Here is a 25105-nt window from a genome sequence, read left to right as displayed (position 1 = left end):
AATTAAAGACAGAACACAGACACGGATACACACACAGACACACACAGACACACACAGACACACACACACCCTTCGGTGGATAAAACCCAAATTTCTTTACACAATATTCAAGTTTTTCGTAGTCTCATCTAAACCAGTGGTTCTCGGCATGTGGTTGTGTGATCAGCAGCATCAGCTTCAACTGGGAACTTGTTAGCAATGCACATTCTCAGACAACCCCAGAAGTACTGAAGGAGAACGTCTGGGCATTGGGCCGGCAATCTCTGTGTAAACAAGCCCTTCAGGGGATTCTGATGCATGCTAAAGTTTTCGAACAACTATCTAGATTCAGCTTTCAGTTATCAGATATCTTCTCAAACCTTAATCTATTGTGCCTGTACCAGAATTACCTGAAATGCTGGTTTAAAGTGAAGTTGCTTCAGAGAGGAAGTTTACCATAGTGTGGTTGGTTGCTTTGGCTCTGGAGCCTGAACATTCTGGGTTCAAACCCTGGCTCCTTGATTTGCTATTGGGTAAAGAGACTTAGATCCCTCCTCATAAAATAGAAGTCATAGTAATAATGCCTACTTCATAAGAATGTTGCGAGGATTAAATGTACTAATGGACGGAAAGTGCTATACAGTCAATAAATGTTGTCAAAAATAGTTTGATAAAGTAAAAATTTATTGACTTAATTTGCACTTCTGGGATATGGATTCAAGAATATGTTTACTGTTTTTACAACTTAATTCTTCTCTCTTCTCTCTTCTGCCCACCAGACCACTGCAGCTTCCTCCTCTAAATTAAAAGTCCTAGTACACCTACAAACTAGACCAGCGTTTTCTGAATTGTATTTCTCAAAACAGTTTTTACTTGGGATTTTATAGGTATGACACAAAGATAAGTTTCATGGACAAATAAGTTTTGGGAACTCTGTAAACAAGTTAGAGAACATTCTAATTTGTGATATTTTACCATTTCTTTTATCAGTTTCTTATTTATCTTTTGTATCATCATTTAACTTTTCCATTATTTTGCCGTGTCTTAACAGCTAGAATATAGGCTCCTTAAAGTCTGGGATCATGTCTTGAGTATGTCTTTCATTGTATGTACCCAAGCAGTATGGCCAAGGGGAATGTTTGCAAGATTTGGAACTAGACAGATTTCAATCCTGGCTTCTCCACTCATTAACTAATGGACCTTTGGACATGTCACTGCACATCTCAGAATTGCAGTTTCTCATCTGAAAAATAGAAATAATAATTCATCTCAGAGGTTGTTGTGAGACTTAGTGGTGGATAGTCTTCAATAAATTATAATAGTCATTAATAGTAATTAAAAAGACATTTATTTATTTATTGTTGTTTATGTTCATTTGTGTGAGGATTAGTAATATAACATGAAGTAACTTCCAGTGTTTAAAAAGAAAAATGTTTTATATTGATTTTCAAATATAATAATATACTGTCTTAGTCTGCTCAGGCTGCCATAATTAAATAAAACCGATGAGGTGGCCTAAACAACACAAATGTATGTATCACAGTTCTAGGGGCTGGGAAGTCCAAGATCAGGTCTTGGCAAGGTAGATTTCATTCTGAGGACTCCTCTTTTGGCTTACAAGCAGCTACTGTCTTTCAGTGTGCTCGCACAACCTTTTCTTTGTGTATACAGAGAGAGGGGGAGAAAGAGACTAGTTCTCTAGTGTCTTTTCTCATAAGGGTAATGATCCCATTATGAGGGCCCAGTCCTCAATGACTTCATCTAAGCCTAATTACCTCCCAAAGGCCCATATCCAAATACTATAACACTGGAGGTAAAGGCTTTAACATAAGAATTGGAAGGTAGGACACAAACATTTAGTCCATGACATATATATTTTAAAATTATAAAATACACTCTCAAGAAAAGCACTGTTTGAAATTGTTTCTAAGCTTTTTAGCAGAGTTCTCAAGAATAAGCCTTTAGAATCATAGTATTTGGTTGTAAAGTCTAAGGACCTAGAGAGAAATTTAAAACACAAAAGAAAAAGATTGTAATGTATTTCCCAAAGTGATAGAGTTGTCCATATAGAAAGAGTAAAGTTATTGAGAAAGATACAGAGAAATGATCAAATGGAACTTCACTGATTCTATAAGATTTCAGTTAAGGTACAAAACCAGAAATGATTTCCATTTAAAAGCCATTGTCCTCTACTATCTATTTTCTCCTTCACTCCCTGCCTGAATATTTTAGGACTGTGACCATTTATGGATTGTGGCCAAATTATAAATACAGCATAAGTTAAATATTTCTATATTTTGGTTAGTTAAAAAATCTTTCAGTATCCTATCTTGAAGCATATAGAGTCTTTTTTTAGTGGTCTTTTGCAATGAGAAAAGCTTTTTTCTACTCATAGGTTGTAGAAATGTTCACTTAAAAAAAAATACTTCTGGATAGAATTTTACATTTGGGTGGTACTTTTCTCCTATAATAAAAAAAAAATTACAGGTATTCTTTTCAACCAACCTAATTAACTTCCTAAAGAATCCAAAGGAAGGGAAAGATCAGTGATTACTTTGGAAGAATGGGAAAATTGGGTCAAATGAAAAGTATATTGTCTTGACAATAATGGTGACTGTTTAAAATCAGTCAACATAGATGTTTCACGAGTAAAACCTCTAAATGATTGACTATACCCAACAAATGTTGTTGCCACCATGATTTGACTGGATTCACCTTAAACTGTAGATTTAGTACAAAAACTGGGTGTTTCATTTAGTGAACACTACAGAAAAGAATTAGTTTCAGTTTTGTTAATTTCTTGCATTGTTTAGAAGGAGCACAAGCGACTTACCTAATATTAATGACAAAATTAAGAATAGGGTCTAAAACTTGATTCTTGGCCTACATTAAATGAAATTGATTTTACAATCTCTGAAAATAAGGATAATGGCAAAAGTTACTTAGCATTCATTATGGGCCCATTCTAAGTGTTTTACCTGTATTTGGTCCTTGTAACACATGGTTAACTGCTGTTATCACCCTCTTGTGCCCAGTGATGAAACTAAGGTACAGAGTAATTAAGTAACTTGGCAAGGATATTGCTGTTAGTAATTGTTCGAGTCCATCCCAGCTGGCTGGCTGCAGTTTGGTCTCTTAACTCCTGGGATATCCTAATGCTTTCAAGCAGTAGCTATTTAAGCAACTTGCTTTTTCCAAACAAGTTTTGTATCTTTCTCTTTAATTATAACAGACATACTTCATTTTATTGTACTTTACAGATACTGAGATTTTTTACAAACTTAAGGTTTGTGGTAATCTTGCATTGAGCAACATTATCAGTGCCATTTTTCCAACAGCATTTGCTCACTTCATGTCTCTATGTCTCATTTTGGTAATTTTCACAATAATTCAAACTTTTTCATCATTATTATATTTGTTATGGTGATCTGTGATCAGTGATCTTTGATGTTACTACTGTAACTGCTTAGGGACACCATGAACTGCACACATGCAAGACCGCAAACTTATCTGTAAATGTCATTTGTGTTCTAACTGGTCTACCAACCAGATGTTCCCCCATCTTCCTCCCTCTCCTCAGCCTTCTCTATCTGCCAAGACACAACAATATTGAAATTAGGCCAAATACTAACTCTGCAGCAGCCTCTAAGTATTCAAGTGAAAGGAAGTTGCATATCTCATACTTTAAATCAAAAGCTAGAAATGATTTAGCTTAAATCCAAGATAGGCCAAAAGCTAGGCCTCTTGTGCCGAACAGCCAAGTTGTGAATGTAAAGGAAAAGTTGTTCAAGGAAATTACAACTCTCCTCCAGTGAACACATGAATGATAAGAACACAAAACAGTCTTATAGCTCATATGGAGAAAGTTTTCATGGTCTGGTTAGAAGATCAAACCAGCCCCAACATTCCCTGCCCCAACAATGCCCAATCCAGAGCCAGAATCTCTTCAGTTCTTTGAAGGCTGAGAGAGGTGAGGACGGCACAGAAGAAAAGTTGGAAGCTAATGGAGGTTGGTACATGAGGTTTAAGGAAAGAGGCTGTTGCCATAACATAAAAGTGCAAGGTGAAGCAGCAAGTGCTGATGTAGAAGCTGCAGTAAGTTATCCAGATCTAGCTATAATAATTAATGAAAGCAGCTACACTAAACAACAGATTTTCAATATGGATGAAACAGCCTTCTATTGGATGACGATGCCACCTAGGACTTTTACAGCTAAAGAGGAAAAGTTAATATGTGGCTTAGAAGTTTCAAAGGACAGGCTGACTTTCTTGTTAGGGGCTAATGCAGCTGGTGATTTTATTTATTTATTTTTTAAAGATTTATTTATTTGAGAGAGAGAGCACGAGAAGGCACGCACAGGCACACACATGCACACAGAGTAAAGTGTAGGGCAAAGGGAGAGGGAGATAAGCAGACTCCCCTCAGAGTGTAGAGCCCGAGGCAGGGCTCAATCCCACAACCCCAAGATCATGGCCTGAGCCAAAATCAAGAGTTGGATGCTTACTGACTGAGCCACCCAGGCACTACCAGCTGGTGATTTTAAGTTGAAGCCAATGCTCATTTACCATTCTAAAAATCTTAGGACCCTTAAGAGTTTTGCTAAATCTCCTCTGCCTGTGCTCTATAAATGGGACAACAAAACCTGGATGAGAGCACATCTATTTACAAAATGATTTGCTGAATATTTTAAGCCCACTGTTGAGACCTGCTGCTTAGAAAAAAACATTCCTTTCAAAATATTACTGCTCATTCATTGACAATGCACCCTTTCACCCAAGAACTTTGATGGAGATATACAATGAGATCAATGTTGTTTTCATGCCTGCTAACACAACACCCATTCTACAGCCCATGGATCCAGGAGTCATTTTCACTTTTAAGTCTTATTATTTAAGAAATACAATTTGTAAGGCTATAGTTGCTGTAGATAGTTCTGCCTCTGATAGATCTGGGGAAAGTAAATTGAAAGCCTCCTGGAAAAGATTCATCATTCTAGGTGTCATTAAGAACATTTGTAATTCATGGGAAGAAGTCAAAATACTAAGATTAACAGGAGTTTGGAAGAAGTTGACTGCAACCCTCATGGATGACTTGGACGGGTTCAAGGCTTCAGTGGAGAAGTAACTGCAGATGTGATGGAAATAGCAAGAGAATTAGCAGTGGAGCCTGAAGATATGACTGAATTGCTGCAACCTCATGATCATACATGCAGTGGATACGGAGTTGCTTTTTATGGATGAGCAGAGAGAGTGGTTTCTTGAGATGGAATCTACTCCTGGTGAAGATGTGTGAAGACTGTTGAAATGACAGCAAAGGATATTACATAAACTTAGTTGGTAAAGCAGCAGCAGGACTTGAGAGGATTGACTCCAATTTTGAAAGAAGTTCTATTGTATATAAAATGCTATCAAGCAGCATCATATGTTACAGAGAAATGGTTCATGAGAGGAAGAGTCAATTGATATAGCAAACGTCATTGTCATCTTATTTTAAGAAATTGTACAAAAACCTTCAGCAACCACCACCCTGATCTATCAGCTACCATCAACATCAAGGCAAGACCTCCACAGCAAAAGGATTATCACTCACTGAAAGCTCAGATGAGGGTTAGTATTTTATAGCAAAAAAAAAAAAAAATTAAAATATGTACATTTTTTAGACATAATGCGATTGTACGTTTAATAGTACACTGTAGTATAGTGTAAACATAACTTTTACATGCACCAAAATATTATAGGAAAACCAAAATATTCATTTGCCTCACCTTATTGCGATATTTGTTTTATTTATGGTGGTCTGGAACCAAACACACAATATCTCCAAGTTATGCTTATATATCCCTTTCTACTAAATCTTTGCAAATACTATTAAATTTATTTTATAAATTTAATCTTAAATTTTCTAGCTCCAGTGCCTTACTAATCAACTGCAGGTAGTTTTACATTTTGTCTATTAGAAGGTTTTGTTTATATGAAACAACACATTTTAAACAGGATAACTTTTATATACTTCAGAAATATTATTCAAGATATTTTTCAGGTACTCTCCACCCTGGAACAGGTGATTTTATTGAAGTGCCGTATATATGCCAGGGGCTTAGCATACATTTAATCCTCTTTGAAACTCTCAGTATTAGACACTATCAACCAATTTTACAGTTGAGAAAACAGGGATTAATCGTAGACAAAAGTCACCCAGCTATTAAGTGGTCACACTAGAATTAGAAACCAAGTCTGTGAATATTTCCACTGAATTACATTATTTCTATTGAGTTGAAACTGAACAAAGAAAATGAAGCCCAAAGCCATTTATTTTTATGTTTGTTAGCATCTACATTAATAAAACATTTAATAGGATCTAATGGTTTCTAATAGTCATGAATGATGTTAAAGTGAAATTACAGATTATCCATATAATATATTCACAATCTCTCTTACTAGGTAATTAGGGTTAATGATACAGTAATATCTTCCCAGCCAAAACTAATTCATGAAGACCAAACTAGAGAAAAAAGCAGAGAGTATTTTTAGAAAATTAAGTCAATACTATTATTTTTGTTTAATTTCAAGCATTACTACCTTCAGTAGCTTACTTTAGCAGTAGCACTCATGTGTGAACTAAGACAAAGCTTTACTGAGTACAACTCTTGTAATATTTCTATAGATTTTTCGCTTTTATGAGCATGTCTAGTATGTGTGTGTGTGCGTTTGTGTTTAAATGCTGCTCTTGAAGTATTTGCAGGGACGTTATTTAAAACCTAACAACTAACCCAGTGTGTGGTCCTAGAACCAGCAGCATTTACATCACCTATGAACCTGTTATGAATGCAGGATCTAGGCCCACCCTAACCACTGACTCCAAATTTGCATTTAAATAAGTTCTCTTGTTGATTCATAGGCACTCTGAAGTTTGGGAAGCACTGCTTTAAACTATTTTACACTTTCTTTGCACTTTGTTTTTCCTTTTAATGTGTATAATTATAGACTACAGAAAACAATTCTTAAAAAAAAAGAGGAACTTTTGGTCTATTTTTGGCAAAAAGTATAATGAATTTTTATTAAGATATAACTGATATAACATTATATTAGTTTCAGGTGCACAACATAATGATTCAATGATTGTATATATTGTGAAATGATGACTACAGTAAGTCTAGTAGCATTCATCACCATACATAGTTACAAAAAAATTTTTTGCTTGTGATAAGAACTTGTAAGATCTATTCTCTTAACAACTTTAAAATATGCAATACATACAGTATTGTTAACTATAGCCACCATGCTGGACATTGTATCCACATTGCTTTTTTATTTTGTAACTGGAAGTCTGTACCTTTTGACCACATTCACCCATTTCTCCCATCCCCAATCCCTACTTCTGGCAAGCGCCAATCTCTTCTCTGTATCTATGAGTTCAGTTTCATTTTGTTTTAGGTTCCACATATAAGTGAGATTATACAGTATTTGTCTTTCTCTGGTGACCAATTTCACTTATTTTGCTCTATCTTTTGAAAGCCAGTGTTAATCTGAGTAAATGTGATATAACTGTTTTCGTCGAGGATCCTGTATTAAAATACCTTAAGTGATTCCTAATAAGAGTGCCATCAGCAAAGTCAGCTGGAATGTTATGGGTTTAAATCTTTTGAATTTCAGAGATCATTGAAGAGTGTGTACTTTGCATTTAATATCTTTCTCTATAACCCAGAGATGTAAAATTCTTTCAGACTATGAATTATTGATTCAGTACAGCCCATTGTGCAGTCAAAACGTTGTCTTTTTCAATGCAGGAAGTTCTCACTTTGCACAGTAGTGGAGGACTGTGAAAACAACCGTTCAAGCTGAAATCATGCAACAGTCTTAATAATCAATGAGGGAGGGGCGCCTGGGTGGCTCAGTCCATTAAGTGTCTGCTATTGAGCCCCCCCCCCCCCCCCCCCCCGCAGCTCTGTGCTCAGCTGGGAGCCTGTTTCCCCCTCCCTCTCCCCCTCCTTCTGCCACTCCCCCTGCTTGTCCTCCCTGTCTGTCGAATAAATAAATACAATCTTTAAAAAAAAATAGTCAATGAGGGAAAACTCTGATAGTTCTGCCTGAAGGTCTTTAAAACCTTTTTTAAAACATTAAATACTATTATTGTTGGTTTTAAGTGTATAGGGAAATGGAAAAATAGTAAAACTAACATTCCTATAGTTTGCTGTCTTTGTAAACAGCAGGAACATCAAGAATTAAAGTGGGCTTTTTGTAAAAAAAAAAAGTTATCAAGATTAGTTTGAACAGTACTTGCCTTCTTTTCATCATGTAAATCATAATTCAGAGTGAACATCTTTCCTATGTGTTGATGAATTGTCTTTTTAAGCTTAAATAGGCTTCCAAACTTCTATCCTTTGTGCTTTCAGTGTCATGAAACATCCCTGACAGTTGCTTTAATGTGAAGTTTATTACCAGTGTCACTTCCTCTAAGACATCTTCATCCTTTTCATTACAACCACTTCCCTCGTTTATGTCAACAAGCTTGCCTCGAAGTTCCTCTGGCAGAGTGTGCATGGTCCCTTGAAGAGTGGCAGGCAACATGCCCACAGTCAGCTATTTCTTCTGTAACTCCAGTTATGTTTTTCCAGGCCCTGTGAAGTTGTTTGCACAGTGTGGTAAAAGTTTCTGCTGTCATGCTCGCTTATTGCTTACCGTGGCTTCCTGCCATGATGCTTGCATATTTTCATTTGTATGCTTTATGTCATATTTCTTCCAAAACTCAACTAAAGAAATTGTATGATCTCTAGTTGTAGCATTGATAGCCTATTCAAAAGTCTGTGTAAGATAATAGGCTTTCAAAGTTGAAATAACTCCTTGGTCCGTTGGCAGGGTTAATGAAGTTGTTCTTGGCGATAAAAAGCCAGTTTTCACATTTTCATTTAAATCACCAAGAGAATTAGGGAGACCAAGAGCATTTTCCAACAGTAACAGTGCTATAAATATTAAATTATTGTACCTATAGTATCTCTCTACTGATTGACAAGAAGGCAAACCAACTGCATGATGTACTGTTTGTGGTGTGAACTAAATGACCGATGTTTAGGGACAAATCACTGACAGCCTTAGAAAGAAGGTATGTGACGAGTCACTGACCGTGCTGCACATCTGTTATTTACATTGTGATTTGTGGGCCCAGGAGTTAAGAGCGAAGTCTATGTTTTATGCCGTTACTCACAGTTAATATACTGAAGTTTGAGCCTTGGTGATGGGGGAATAATGTTATTTAATGAAACCATGATGACTGAAATGAGTTCATATCAGAACTATGCAAAGTAAGGGCTGCTTTACTGTGACTCAAGACTAACCTCAACATATGTTTTTATTTAAAAAAATGTTTTTATGAAAGAAAGGAAAAATGAGAAACCTTCATTATATTTTGAACTGTTAAGTCTTTGACTTCTACCTCTGAACATACATCTGAAATTTTTATTTTTAAATAAAATAAAATAAAGCAGCATTTGTTTATGAGACACTATTCAAAGCTGAATGCCATGTTTCACTGCATCTGGTTCTAACCAGTTGAAGCTGGTAAGGACCATGAACCCTGGGTTACCTTAGTCAGGGTCAGACTCGACCTACCAAATTATTCTTCCCTGACCCGTGGTTAACGGGACTTGCTTTACTTAACAGTACACAGACTTGTGAACTCATTCCACCCTCTCCATAATGCACATGTTTAATCTTTAATAAGCGTATTCCACTGTGACCACCCCCTTTTGGCACTGACTTTTCCCCGTCAGAGCACTACTCAGTGAATGTCTTCCCTGGTATGTTCTTTCACCTCGCAGGTAAATAAAATCAGCTTTGGCTTTTGAGCTGTGATCGTCGTTTTATTGTTTGACACCCAAGATAACACATCGAGTAAGCGACAGAGCTGGGGCACAAATCCATTCTGACTTAAAACCCATATGCTTAATGTCTGTGTTTACTCATTAACTAAATGATGGGAGTTAATTGCTTTCAAGCCAGCTAGTTCCAAGACGTAAAAAAAGGAAGCTGATTCTACAACTCTAACTCCCACTAACTCTAATTCATTCTTCCCTTTGCAACAGCGAGATCCTCACACTTGGGGGTTCCTTCCTATTACAGTAATAACGATGATATGAATGGTAATAACAGTGTAATAATACTAACAACAGCATCAATGACAGCTTAACTACAGAGAGCGCTCCCTCAGTGACAGGCCGTCTTTCTTTCCCAGCTATCTCAAACCAGATATTGAAATGTCTTGTTCCCTTGTGATAACATGAATGTGCATTTATACAATTTCTTTGTGTCGATCTGGGTTAAAACTGGCTATACATGGAGTAGTAGAGATTGCGACAAGCTAAAGAACTGCATTCATGTGAAGGCAGCAGCCATTACTCTGTTTCTGTTGCTCGTCGTGGAGGAATACCAGCCTGGTATCGCCAGATTTCCCTCTTTCAAGAGGCACCAAAAGTCTGGGTCATTATGTAGAGTTTACCACTTTTTAAAATGCTGTGTAGGGGCATCTGGGTGGTTCAGTTGGTTAAGCATCTGACCCTTGGTTTCGACCCAGGTCATGATCTCGGGGTTATGAAATTGAGCCACACATCGGGCTCTGCACTCAGTGGAGAGTCTGCTTGAGATTCTCTCCATCTGCTCCCCCCCACCACACTCTCTCTCTCTCTCTAAAATAGATAAACAAATCTTAAAAAAAAAAAAAATACAATACAATGCAATAATAAAATACCATGTAAACCAAACTAAACTTATCTGCAGGCTGAAATGGGCCCTGCCCATAGCCTCCGCTACAGATGCACGGGCTAAGAGGCAGGAAAATACAGTGGAGGCATACTGTGTGCATTTTGGGTCCCAGCTTTTCTATTTTGTGTGGCCTTGAGCAAGTTATTTAGCCTCTGTAGGTCTCAATTTCCTTATCTTTAAAATGGGTTTAAAAATAACTATCTTATAGAATTGCTATAAGGTAAAGATTAGTTATTTTTATCTTTAAAATGCTTAGTAAAATGCCTAAAATTTAACCAGTGATTTGTTTTTAATGTTTGGGCCCCTTTATCCTCCCTTTTGTGGACCTGCCCTCTCCATACTTCTGCCATGCCAGTTATATGCAGCCATTCCAAGGACATGCACTATGAACATCAGCCTATAAGTATAAAAACAAGCAAACAAAACCTTGTGTCATTTTCAATGGCTCAGTTAAATGGCAGGTGAATTTAGAAAGGGAAAAAAGAAGCCATATTTATTTTACAAAATTGAACCACTCATTAAATGGTATTGAACCACTTGGCTGAACTGATAAAATAATTTATATGATACTATTGTCATTAGGTGAATAAGCTTTTTGTTCAGTGAACTTGGATATGTGGCTTTTTAAAAGCTCTTTCGCCATTTTACCTTTTAATATGTCTAACTAATGTACTTAACTTTTCAGTTTATCTTTATTGGAAGAATTTGACTGCAGCTGTAATGAACTGGAGTCTCTACCTTCTACTATTGGCTACCTTCATAGTCTTCGAACGCTAGCAGTCGATGAGAATTTCCTTCCAGAATTACCCCGAGAAGTGAGGAATAAACTTATTTCTGTTAATTAACTTTTAATGAATATGTTTGGGGATTAAGTCTTAACAGGTGCAATGGCAACATAGATTCATAAGTTGAGCTGTCAATGTATATAGGAATTATCTACATATGTGTGTGTTAATTATTCTTTTTTAAATAAGTGATAAATTCTTATATTTGACTCAGAAAATCCATTTGACTTAAACATTACTTAGAAAGAGAAGTAATAAAATATTGTAAGTTAATCAATGCTAAGGAATACAATTTTAAATAATTTAATTTAAATATTTTGCTTTTAAGAATAGTAATAAGTAACATCCTGGGATAATTACATTTCCATTTCTGAAGTGAAAGATTTTTAATGGAAATAACTTTTTTTAAAGTATCATATGACATGATAATATTATTTTTATTTTAGATTTCACCAAAAGATTCAGTTTTTATTTCTAAGTGGGATTTTTATTGATTAATGTCAAGAAAAAAGTGTGAAGTATGTTTTCGCTTTAATATTTTCTGCTGAACACTTCTATAATGAAGGAACAATAGTCAATATGTCATTATTTTAGAGCCAAAAGTTATGAATAAACATGACAAGTACCATTGTAACATGAAATGAGCCTAACTTGGTCTTGGAACTGGTAACAATATTTTATCTTTTGTGTATGAGTAATCTATTAGAAACATAGATATATTAGTAGTCACTTGGATGGACTGTAAAAACAATGTTATTTATGAAAACAATGAAGCTAATGAGCATTCTAATAATAAAATTATAAAGAAACTTCCTAATATGCAAAAGAGTATGAGATATATGTTGTCTTAACATCTAAAGGAATATATATAATATATTCACATATTTTAAGGAGAGATTACAAAAAATAAAGCAGTAGATATATTAAGAGTCTTAAAAGTGATAAGGAAATGTGTAAATTAAGTTATTTTAATATTAAAAATTAATATAAAAATAGTTTATGGTGTACTTCTTTACTTACTTTCTTTTGTTACCCATAGATTGGAAGCTGTAAGAATGTAACAGTTATGTCTCTACGTTCCAATAAACTGGAATTTCTTCCTGAAGAGATTGGACAGATGCAGAAACTAAGAGTCTTAAATTTGAGTGACAACAGGTATTTCTGCAACATTTCACAATCACATATTAGTTACTTACTGAAAGGAAATTATTGTTTCTTGTTAATGATTTTAGAAACATTTTCTGTGTCTTATGAAGTATATAGAATGTAGATCAATATTTTATTGAGAAAATGGCAGAAGCTAAATTATTTATAAACTGATATTTCTAAATTTATTTGATTAAATTCAGGTCATATATTATGTTGTATGTTTAAATTATATAAAATTTATACACCCAAATTTATATACCAAAACCCTCCTATATGCAGAAAGCATAATATTATGAAGACCTGGAAAAATTATAATAAAAAGATACAAAATACATTAATTGAAATCATGTATATAAGTATGTATGTATGTATGCATATATATATGCTTTCATGTACGCATTTATGTCTCCAGTAAATTAACTGGGCAATGGGTGTATTGTCAACACCACCAGAATATCGGTAAGAATATTGCCAATTACCTAATACTCAAAAATTGTGAAGTTTGTACATTATTGTAAGGACAACCAAATGGTCCTTTAGTCATGTTCAGAGTAGGGCAAAAAAAAAAGAAAAGAAAAAAAAGAAAAGATAGGTTCCCTTCTTGTGACAAAGGTGTTATAGTGGTGTATAGACAAAAAGAAAAAGCGAAACTGAATTCATCTTTGTTTCCACAATTGTTCTCAGATAGGAAAGGATAAACATAAATATTGACTGAAGATAACTGCTAAGTAGACAAAGTGATTACAGAATAGAATGTATGAACTCTGTTTTCAATAAGTTTCAGTCAGACAAATGATAAAGTGAGAAACTGAGAGACTGCAACAAAACTGTCAAAGATGACTTTTATGGAATCATTAAGAATATTCAGATCTGTAAGTTTCAAGATAAGTGTACAAGTTCTCATTCGTTTGTTAGTTTGTTTAAGACAAATCATGATAATAATGTGATTTTCAAAGACTGTTCACTTAGTAACTCAATAATATTCCCATGATGATATAGAAAATATGCTAATCAAATATTTTAAATGACCCATAATTAGAAGTACTACAAGTGAAGTTATTTTTGACTATTTTTATTGAAGTATGATTAACATATAGTGTTACATTGGTATCAGGTATACAATATATTGATTCAATAATTCCATACATTACTCAGTGCTCATCACTGTAAGTGTATTCTTAATCTCCTTTATGTATTTCACCCATCCCCTCACCCACCTCTCCTCTGGCAGCCACAAGTTTATTCTCTGTATTTAAAGGTCTTTTTTGTTTGTTTATTTCTTTTTTTCCATTGTTTGTTTTATTTCTTAATTCCACATATGTGTAAAATCATATGGTATTTGTCTTTATTTGTTTAACTTATTTCACTTAACATTATACCCTCCAAGTCCATCCTTGTGGGACCTGGCAAATGTCAAGATCTCATTCTTTTTTGTGGCTGAGTAATATATATATATATATATACACACACACACACACACACACACACACACACACGCACATCTTCTTTATCCATTATCCATTATCCATTTATCCATTAATCTCCGGATAGACCCTTGGGTTGTTTCTATATCTTGGTTATTGCACATAAGGCTACAATAAACATAGGGGTACATATATCTTTTTTAATTAGAGTTTTAATTTTCTTTGGGTAGATACCCAGTAGTAGAATTACTGGATCATATGGTATTTCTATTTTTAATTTTTTAAGGAACCTCCATGCTGTTTTCCACAGTGGCTACACCGTTTGCATTCCCACCAACAGTGCAACAGGTCCTTTTTCTCCACATCCTCACCAACACTTGCTATTTCTTGTCTTTTTGATTCTAGCCATTCGGACAGGTGTAAGGTGATAGCTCATAGTGGTTTTGATTTGCATTTCCCTGATGATGAGTGATGTTGAGCATCTTTTCATGTGTCTCTTGGCCATCTGTATGTTTTCTTTGGAAAAATGTCTGTTCAGGTCCTCTGCCCATTTTTTAAATGGCACTTTTTTTTTTTTTTTGGTGTTAAGTTGTATAAATTCTTTATATATTTTAGATATTAAACCCCTTATCAGGTATATCATTTGCAAATATCTTCTATTCAGTAGGTTGCTTTTTTGTTTTGTTGATAGTTTCCTTCACTGTGCAGAAGTTTTTTTATTTTGGTGTAGTCCCAATAGTTTAATTTTGCTTTTGTTTCCCTTGCCTAAGGAGACTATTTAGAAAAATGTTTCTATAACCAATGTCAAGGAAATTACTGCCTGTTTTATTCTAGGAATTTTATGGCTTCAGGCCTCACATTTAAGTCTTTGATCCATTTTGAGTTCATCTTTGGGTATGGTGTTAGAAAGTACAAGTGCTACTAATGAAGTTATTTATTCAACAAATAAAGGATACTTGAGTAACTACCATGGGACAGACATATTGCTAGATGCTAGGGTAAAAGATATGAGTAAGACATTGAGAATCTTACAATATCAGGAACGTAAAATATTTTGTCAGGCCAGTTATATTAGCTTAATTTTTTTCCTAGTACAATGACTGGAACATAGTATAGAGCCAAATTAATATTTTTTAATTAATGAATTAATCAATGAATCTAAGCCTGCAGTTAAAATCAATATTCAGCCAAAACTGAGTCCAAAATTGAACATTACCATCAGAGAAAGAACTTCCTGGATAAAAGATTAAATATGAAATGTTATCCAAATGTCTTGACTATCACAATTTCATATTTATAATAGAATAGATTTAAAAAGTTTGGTATTATAGTTTAGGAACAAATTATTCCTTTGTACTGTCAACTGCGAGATTGCTCCTATGGTGAATTTATTGTTGTACATTTGTGATATTAAAGAGAAGCTCACCTTCAATGTAGGTTACTGGAAGAGCAAGGAGAAATAAACAAAACGTATCTTTCTCTAACAGTTTCTTTTCTTTTCTTTATACTCTATATTTATGACTGAATTGATGATTATTTATCATACATGTTATTGTATATGATTCTGGAGAGTTACCCCTCATGTAATTTTGATGTGGCAGAATTGATATTCTGCTTTTAATTCATCTCCATATGTTGTGAGAAGACCGTACTTCATAATTCCTGGCTTAAATGAAATTAAGTGACTAAAAACTATAAATAGTTTTTATGTAATTTGGTTTCATGGTATAAATACTAATATAACAAAATATTCTATAAAAAAAGAATTATAAGTTAGTCTCTGTTACTCTTTATATTCTTATTTATGTTTTATAAATATTTATGAGCTCAGAGAGGTTATTATATTCTTCCCAAAGTTATCTGGCTAATACACACTGTTGATGTTTGTATTGGCTGTCAATATCTTTTCACATTTATTAAATTATTTGAAAGCATTTTACTGCTTTTACATATCACATTACTTCCATAATCTTTATTAATTATTGTAACATTTTCCATTTCCATTATCAAAATATATGTACTCATCAATTGGCTGAAAGAGTTCCAATATATTAAAGACTTAAGGAAATTTTTATTCCATGTTCTATTTAAAATGTGTATGTATATTCAAAAGTGAACATGCAGAAATTAACAGTAAATCCATCAGCATGCCTTGATTGTGTTAGCACTTTGCTGAGTAGCTGTGATGGTAACCTATGTAATCACAATTCATTCATCATGCACAATTTCAGGGATATCAGATAGTATGTTTAAGTAGGCATTTGCTAATTTGGTCCTTCAAAGGCTGAAGCCAAAACTAGATCATTTTGATTGAATACCAAAGCTGATGCCAAACTTCATGTACCTCAAAATCCATTTTTTAAGTTTCCCTCTTGGAATATTTACTACACAGTATACAAACAGTGAGAGAACAAAAGGACACACTTTGGGGAGTCAGCATAACATTGGGAGCTGTAGATACCTTTAGTAGGATGACAGACATGACCTCTTCCCATCATGGAGGCAACAATGTTGTGGGGCTATCACCCAGTAAAAAAGTAATCACAAAAATAAATATATAATTACAAACTTTGGTATGTTCCATCAAAGAGAATATAAGGTACTTTGAGACTACGTTGGGGAAAGTAATTTAAATGAAGAGTCAGGAAAAGCCTCTTTGAGAAAATGACATTTAAGGTGAGAGCTAAAGGACATGTGGGATTTAGTTTAGTGAAGCTGGGGAGAAAGAATATTCCAGACAGAGAGAAAAGTTTGGCTAATCCTCGTAGTGGGCTGCTAGAAAGCCCGTCAGTGCCACTGGGAAGACTAAGTCCAAAAAAGAGTCGCATAAGTTTCTGGAGAGGCCTGAGGGGCCAGATCTTGTAAGGTTTGACAAAGCATGTTAACAATTCTGGATTTTATCCTAGAAATGATAGGAAGCATTTGAAGGGTTGTAAGCAGGAAATTTTCACTTTTTAAAGATTGCTCAGACTACTGGAGAGAAAGAATTGGAGAGAAGAATGAAACGAATAAGTTACATTATTTTAAATAATTCTTCATAAAAACGAGCTATTTCCGTCTTCACCCATGCTATTAGAATTTTCTTGTTTTTGCAGATTGAAGAATTTACCATTCTCATTTACCAAACTTAAAGAGCTTGCAGCTTTGTGGCTTTCTGACAATCAGGTAAAAACTTTTATTACCTGATTTATTTTATTTATTAAGATAAACTATAATTGAAACTTTGAATTACTAACTTATTCCCAATAGATACTCTTAACAATTACTGCAAAATATAGATTCTTTATCTTCTAAAAGAGAGATTTTTGTAACGATAGCAATTCAAGTTATATACAGACAATACGGTACTATAATCCCCACCCTCTTTAAATACTTTGATTTAGCATCTACTTCATTCCCAGAGATCTAATACACAAAATTGATCATTTTCATACCTTTTTATTTCTAAGTAGTACATATATGTCCTTAGGGGACATTCTTTAATTAAATCTCTGAAGGTAAAGAATAAGAAATCATTAATGTAGTCCCCACAGAGGACATGTTCCCTTTTTTTTCATACTTTTAATTATGATCAACTTGATCCTAAAATTTTATATAAGAAGTTCTCAGATAGTTTTTGCAACTATTACCAGTACTTTCTGTAATTGGTTTGATATTATTTTTTATACTCGCATAAGTAGATTATAATTGAATCAGTCATCAAGTGTTAATGAGTAACTTTAATAAGGAAAATAACAAGAAACAGTTGAAGACATCTGATTTGCCACCAGAAAAAAACTGATGACAGATAATTTTGACATAGTTTATTGGTCTTTTTTACTTTCATCTTATAATCCTAAAATTTTGAAACACCCCCAAATATGAATAGCCAAATGAAAACACATCATCTGAATTTAGTTTCTTGTCATTTCCTGAGCATAAAAGTAGCATCATCATTCAGACTTCTAGGTATTGGGCTACTTTTGTGAAAAAATAAGATAAATCTGTACAGATTGTAAGCACTAGAATGTTTGTGTCCCTACAGTCATTATAGCACTTGCTTCCATCTGCTGAGTAAAAAAAAAAAAAATAAGATTGTCATTCAAATTCCAATCTTATCAATGAACTATAGATTTTTCAAGGCATTAATATATCAATATAAGTAAATCATTTCTGGATTCAATGTGAGCTATGCTAATGGAACAGTCTATGCTACAGTCTTGCGTTGTGAAAAAACAACCACTAATATTATGATTTATTATTCTTGTGGGAGAATGAACTGAACGGTGACTGCATCATTTAACTTTTATTTAGAACAGTGATTTAATGTGTTTCTGACTCAGTTTCATGAGACAAGTTGGTATCCCAAATCCCCCTTGTGCTTCACTCCCATTGATAAATGTCATGAAATAAACCAATTTTTAAACATTAGATACCATCATTTCCAATATATTTATATGTAGTGTATTTATATGTATAGTATATAATATCAGAGCTCTAAAACACCCTTCAGAAATAGTATTTCTAAAATCAAATCAATAATAAAGAATGAAATATTGCCATTCTTAAGAAATATATTGTTGATATAGCAGATACAAAAAGTACTATCTCTTAAAAAATCCTTATGTTTTAACCTAATTAAATTCATAGATGATCTTGCAATAGCATGAATTTGATAGCAATTTCCATTTGTCTTTTTAGGGCAGCAGGTTGTGAAAATGAGTGAGTATATAGAACCACACCAAAAGCTCACTTAGTTGAAACAATTTAATACATCTTGGTCTCTTTAAGATTAAAACTGATATTGCCAGTGAAGATGAATAGGTTTTGTAAAAGAGTGTACTAGAGAAAAAGAAACTCTCAGCATAAAGACCTTAGAATTTGAGAATATTCCTCAGCAACAGTCTTATTTTATGAGATGCTTTCTTATTTCATTACTTTTTTTCCCTGCCTTTCTTTTAATTGTTCATTCAGCTCAGTGAGGCCAGACTATTGACCGTTATCTTCTCTAAAAGTAATATTCTTCATATTTGCTATCCTATTAATCTGATTTATATGTTCTTTGCTTCTAGTCCAAAGCCCTTATCCCTTTACAAACTGAAGCCCATCCAGAAACAAAGCAAAGAGTATTGACTAACTACATGTTTCCCCAGCAACCTCGTGGTGATGAAGGTAAATTGTCAGTAAAAATGTCTCCTATGTTTATATGATCATGGATAAAAGGGATTAATTTTGTTCTGATCTCTGGCCAGGAATCTGGCCCATGGGCAAGGCTATAAAAGTAATTACATGACACATATAAATCATCCAAGGGTTAACCCTAAGCATGAATCTTATCTTCCATAATCGGCAAGGAAGAAGTCAAATTGTCACTATTTGTGGATGACATGATACTCTATATAGAAAACACTAAAGACTACCCAAAAGCTGCTAAAGCTGATAAATGAATTCAGTAAAGTTGCAGGATACAAAATCAACGTCCACTATATTATTTCAAGTAAGATTCCAAAAACGTAACTCTCCCTCTTCATATCTTATGTGAAAATGTTGATTTCTAGGAACAACTTCCCTTGGTGGATTGTAAGACATAGGACTAGGTCACTAAATGTAGTATCCAGCCAACTGAAATAGGCTAAGAAGAGTCTGACCTTAAGGAAGGTTCAATGTACTGTTTTATTTTCTGTGTTCACCAATTTCATGAGCACAATTTAAACATATTGTCCAGTGATCCCAGGCCCCAAATTATTTCATGTTAAGAGTCAACCATAAAGAGATGACTTGAAAATAATGACCATTCTTTCTCTTTCAAGTGGAATTTCTCTAAATGATGTCAGTAGCTTTGATAGGAATACTTGTTGAAAACCTAAACCTTTTTTAAAATTAAATCTTCTATCCTTTATGATGACAAATTTCATAAAATTTTTAAAGGAGGTTTATCCTTTATCTTGTGGAACCTGCATAGGCTCCTTCACCCAAGCCGGAACAGGCTGCCACACATATTTTCTACAGTCTCACAGTAATGGTAATTCTTAGAAGAGTAAACCCACTTTACTTCACCCATGGATTAAATCCACCCAATCCTCTTGAATGAGAGCACATTTTAAAAGCAACTGTCTGTTTATGGATCTATTTTCAGGGATAATTATAATAAACATCATTAGTCTTTGACTTACAAATATAAGTGAATCATTTTGGGATACTTTAGAATCTTTTAGTCAAATTTCGACTAACAAAAGTAGGAAAAGGAAAGATTGTTTCATATTTTTTTCAGACTTCAGTAAAATTGATCTTTTGAATTTATGCAAGAGAAGTCACCATGTTTACATATGCTATAAGAAAAACCTTAATTAAGGATTGTTTTTATTCATGCAACTTTACTTATATTTTCATATTAGTATCCCTAGCTTACTGAAATATTTCATTTCAAGAAAATGTAGGGAAAAGTGTAGAGTCTCAGATTTGCTGGTCATTTCTCAGATACAGTCTCACATATTAAATCCCTCATTTATTGCGGGGAGTGAGGTATAACTAGTCAGGCAAGGTACGATGTTAAGGAATTAGACTGGTTTGGTTTTGTTCTGCTTTCCTTTGAGGAAAGAACAGTAATAGGAAAATTTTCTTGAACTTTGAGTACGTCACCCTTTGGCTTTTCAGGCAGAAGTATAATAAATGAATCTTCAGAATCCCTTGCAACAAAAAAGGAAATATATGATAAAGGTCATCTTTTGGGAAAGAATTTAGACTAAACTAAGTACTTGTATTGCTTTTTCATGTGATCTTCACAATTAATGTTGGTAAGGAAGATATTACTATTAGCCTACATTTTTGATATAAATTAAAGATTTATAAGCCGCTTATTTTCCTTGTTAATTTGAGTCATATTTAGACTAGTTTTGAGACCATAATTTTAAAGTTACCCCAAAAACAAGCTCCCCTCCACTACCCCCACAACTACACACACACACACACACACACAAAGAAAAGCTTGCAATCTCACACATTTTACCGAAAAACCAATGTTATGTAGTATCTTTTACAAAATCCTGATAGAGTTCAGTAGCTACAAATATGGGTATCGGCTCTGTAATCACAGACTTGGAACAGAATCCTGCATTGACCCAGAGAAGCTATACAACTTTGAGCAAATCTCTTAAAACTCAGCTAGAGTTTTCTCTTTTTTTTTAAAGATTTTATTTATTTATTCGACAGAGATAGAGACAGCCAGCGAGAGAGGGAACACAAGCAGGGGGAGTGGGAGAGGAAGAGCAGGCTCCCAGCAGAGGAGCCTGATGTGGGGCTCGATCCCATAACGCCGGGATCACGCCCTGAGCCGAAGACAGACGCTTAACTGCTATGCCACCCAGGCGCCCCTAGAGTTTTCTCATTAACAAACTGAGGATATATTAGTACTACCACTGGTGTGTTAGTTGAAGATTTTTAAAAATAATATTTTAAAATGTATAGTCCAGCTCTCTTTATTATTATTATTATTATTATTATTGTTATTATTATTATTATTTTCCTTTGGAGAGCCCGTTCTCCACACTAGAAAACTTCCCCATCCCAATATATAATTAATATGTACTTAGGAAAGCTGAATTTGAATTAAGATGTAAAAAACCATGTAACAAATATCAAGGGAATTTTATTCCCTCTCTTCTCTTTCTTTTTTTTTCCTTTATTTCCTTCTTTCTTTCTCTTTATTTTTCCCTTTTTTTATGTTTGTACTTGTTTGTAGTACCTATTGCCATTTTTTGCATAGTGTACTAAGCTCTATTAATAACACTTCATGTAAAAAAAAGCAATAATACTTTGGAATCTAACTGTAGATTTCCAGTCAGACAGTGACAGCTTTAACCCTACCCTGTGGGAAGAGCAGAGACAACAACGCATGACTGTTGCCTTTGAATTTGAAGAAAAAAAGGAAGATGACGAAAATGCTGGGAAAGTTAAGGTGAAACTTTTCATTTTGTTTCTTCTTTCTTCTCATTATTTTTGTTTGTCCATTGTTATTATTTAAATAGACTTTGGGACAAATTGAGTGACCTCTGCTTGAAGGTCAGATACATCTTCACATCTTCATTATAGCAGTACGGTAACTTGAGAAGCCTTGGTGTGCTTCAGAATGAGACTCCTGTCCCAATTCTGACTGAGCAAATTTGATACACCACCCCATCTTACAGAGTAACAACATGAAAGAGATTCAAGGTGAGAGAAAGCCAAAACAAACCAACGAATCTGGGTGATCGGCTTTATCGAAGCACCTTATTACATTTTTGAAACATTGAAATGGTTTTCTTTTAATCACTAAGCAAGGCACCAGGCAGGCCATAGGAGACCAAAGTATACATTTATGGACGAGCCAATGGATTAATATGTTATATTGGCTTTAAAAATCTCTGAAATATTTTGTCTCTGGGGTATCTGAAAAGAATTTATGAGTTTTCTTAAATGAGAAAACCAGTTTTAAAGGAGGCAAGTGCCTAACAGCAGGTGATATTCAATTTTTTCACCTCCAACATCTTTTTTAAAATCCTTTATAAGAACTAATCTAAGTCAAGTAACAAAGTGGAATTTTAAAATCTATATTTTTTCATTATTTAAATTTGAAGTACAGAACAGATTTTATCAACATCAGATCTTCATATTATCATCATGGCAACATCTTGAATCTCTAATCTTTTATGGTATTATTTGTGTACTTTCTCCATCATGAATACTAACAGATCTCACTCTGAGTGACTAATTGCCTAAGTAATTGTATGTGCATCCTATTAATAGATCTAGATTGTGTAATGTGTTCTTTTCTGTCCCCTCATTCCCACATTTTCTAAACTTTTTTCTTAAACCAACGCACCCTGGAACCTTACTAGATTTAGACAGTAAGGTAATCGACAAGGGCCACCTCTACATCATTGTGTAAAATCCAAAGTGGATTCCCAAATCAAAGTGATAGTTTTGTTAAAGATTTGGGTTTTAAAAAATGTTTCTGGATGCTTGGTTAGTGCTATCTAATAACCAAAGAAACATTTTTTTTAACTTGTGAATTTCTAGAAAAAGCAATGCTAAACTAAAACAAAGACCCTTACAGCATTTCAGTTCTTCTTTTGAGAGTTCATATGTTAAATCTAGAACCAATGGATGATGCATTCTATACTGGACCTCTGACTCATTCTTTTACTTCACTGAATGTCAAAAACTACATACTTATTCCTAAAAATCCATATTCAAAGGATTAAACAAGAAAATAGTACATTAATATACTCTGGTATATGTGTCAATGAAAACATAAAATATGGTAAATGCAAACAGTTATTTAGAAGCCCTGTTTGTGTGTTATGTGGCCAGGTTTGTTTATAATCAGAGTAGGCTCATTATACTTTAGATTGCATTCTCTTTATGCTTATTTATATTTGATTTATTTATATTTTGGTGAAACAATATGTGTTTCAAAAATCTCAGACACTTGGTTTTGACTAATTTGAATATTTCCAATGCCATTGGCTATTGGACAAATTAGAACACAAACAAACTTCTAAATAAATCATCATGAAAGTATGATGAATGGAATATACAGAAATCTTAAAATAAATTAATCACACTTTTCTGGTTCATTACATATACATTAAATTTACCACCATTTTACCTTTCATTTACATAAAACTTAGAAAGGAACCACTGACCTATGTCATCAACTTCCAAATGGACTAGAGTATAATGCCCTACTTATAGAGTGTATAGTGTAGTATGAATGCTGCATTGTGTGAAAAAAATTGTGACCCATTCATATGATATTGGTACTATTTTATTACAGAGTTTGAACTAATTTTCTGATGGTTGTTTTAAATGCATTACCCAGAGTGAAAAAAAAAATCAAGAGTAGAAAAATGATAAAGTGAAAGTATTGCTACAGTGCTCCTCTTTCTCCCAGAAAATGGAGATTCCTTCTCCCACAGGATCACTCCTGCCAAGCCCCCTGGGAAAGGGGCCAGCGTGGGATTACTCTCCAACCTGCCAGACTGTCTGGCGATTGCTGCACACCATGGGCCAGGTGTGATCAGCAGATCCAAGATATGCCCGTCCCCCAGAATGACCCACAGCTGGCATGGGGTTGTATAAGTGGCCTCCAGCAGGAAAGGAGCATGTGTACTCCATTGCCAGTTGCAGCACAATCCACCACTCTTCCCTCTCTAAGTGGCAGACAGGTAGGCCTAGGTGTTTGGGGTAGGAGAATCCCCCATGTAGAGGCAACCTTGGAACAGTGGTTTATGGGGTATGTTCTGCATGATTTGGGGTAAGAAATGTTGATCGTGTAGAAACCATCCAATTGCCAGTGTTTGATCTCAATTTAAGTTTTTGTTCATTGACATTGGCAATGGGGTGGAGAGAACCAAGTCAGAGGGGAGGGAACATCAATAATGAGGTGCCTAATGGTGGGATATATGGCATGATTTTTGAGTTGGGTGCTTCATTTTTATTTATGTTTTTATTTTTAAAGATTTTTTTCTTTAAAGTGTGGGAATACCAATAGTTGGGCAGAATGTTGATGACACTATTGATAAAATCTAAATTGCCCCCACACATACACACATTTTTGTATATCAATTCAGAGGGAGATTAAGTAACTAAAACCTGATTCTTAAAATAGCATGAGATTCGAATTGAGATTTGTTGAGAGTGGACTTTGAACACAAAGATGGACATCTGTCAAAAAGCATCAATTTCCCTCTAATTTGAAGGCACAGATGATGAGAATTCCTGTAAGAGAAGATTGGTTTGGGACTTGTAGCAAATAGGGCTTCCTTATCTCAGTGGGTTGGGTGTTTAAAAGTTCAATGGAAAAAAAATGTCTTAATGGGATGTGAAAGAACACTACATTTTTGGTAAGCTTTACCATCCACATGTAATGGCCTAGATTCTAATTCTGTGTCTTATATTCTTTCTGCAATATAAGGCCAGCTGAGAATCCTAACTAAAACTCCTATAGGTTTCCTTTCTGTGTAAAATGTTCTGATTAATTCCCAGAATAAGATC

At 34.3% G+C, this 25105-nt stretch overlaps 1 protein-coding gene across 2 annotated transcripts in view; it reads left to right on the top strand.

Moving 5' to 3' along the window:
* LRRC7 (leucine rich repeat containing 7) overlaps positions 1-25105 on the top strand; it is a 508428-nt gene that overhangs the window by 386092 nt on the left and 97231 nt on the right. Inside the window, exons 12-17 of one of the 2 annotated variants that reach the window (XM_057310572.1) lie at positions 11420-11549; positions 12559-12674; positions 17188-17257; positions 19144-19243; positions 21901-22025; positions 24028-24276. In XM_057310572.1, coding sequence (XP_057166555.1) covers positions 11420-11549; positions 12559-12674; positions 17188-17257; positions 19144-19243; positions 21901-22025; positions 24028-24276 — 790 coding nt within the window. The remainder of the gene's footprint in view (positions 1-11419; positions 11550-12558; positions 12675-17187; positions 17258-19143; positions 19244-21900; positions 22026-24027; positions 24277-25105) is intronic. The other variant, XM_057310571.1, reaches the window with a different exon arrangement.

Source organism: Ursus arctos, unplaced genomic scaffold (genome assembly GCF_023065955.2).
Source record: "Ursus arctos isolate Adak ecotype North America unplaced genomic scaffold, UrsArc2.0 scaffold_12, whole genome shotgun sequence".
Taxonomy (NCBI): Eukaryota; Metazoa; Chordata; class Mammalia; order Carnivora; family Ursidae; genus Ursus; species Ursus arctos.
The sequence above is the reverse complement of the archived record's forward strand: the minus strand, read 5'-3'. Positions and strand labels throughout refer to the sequence as shown.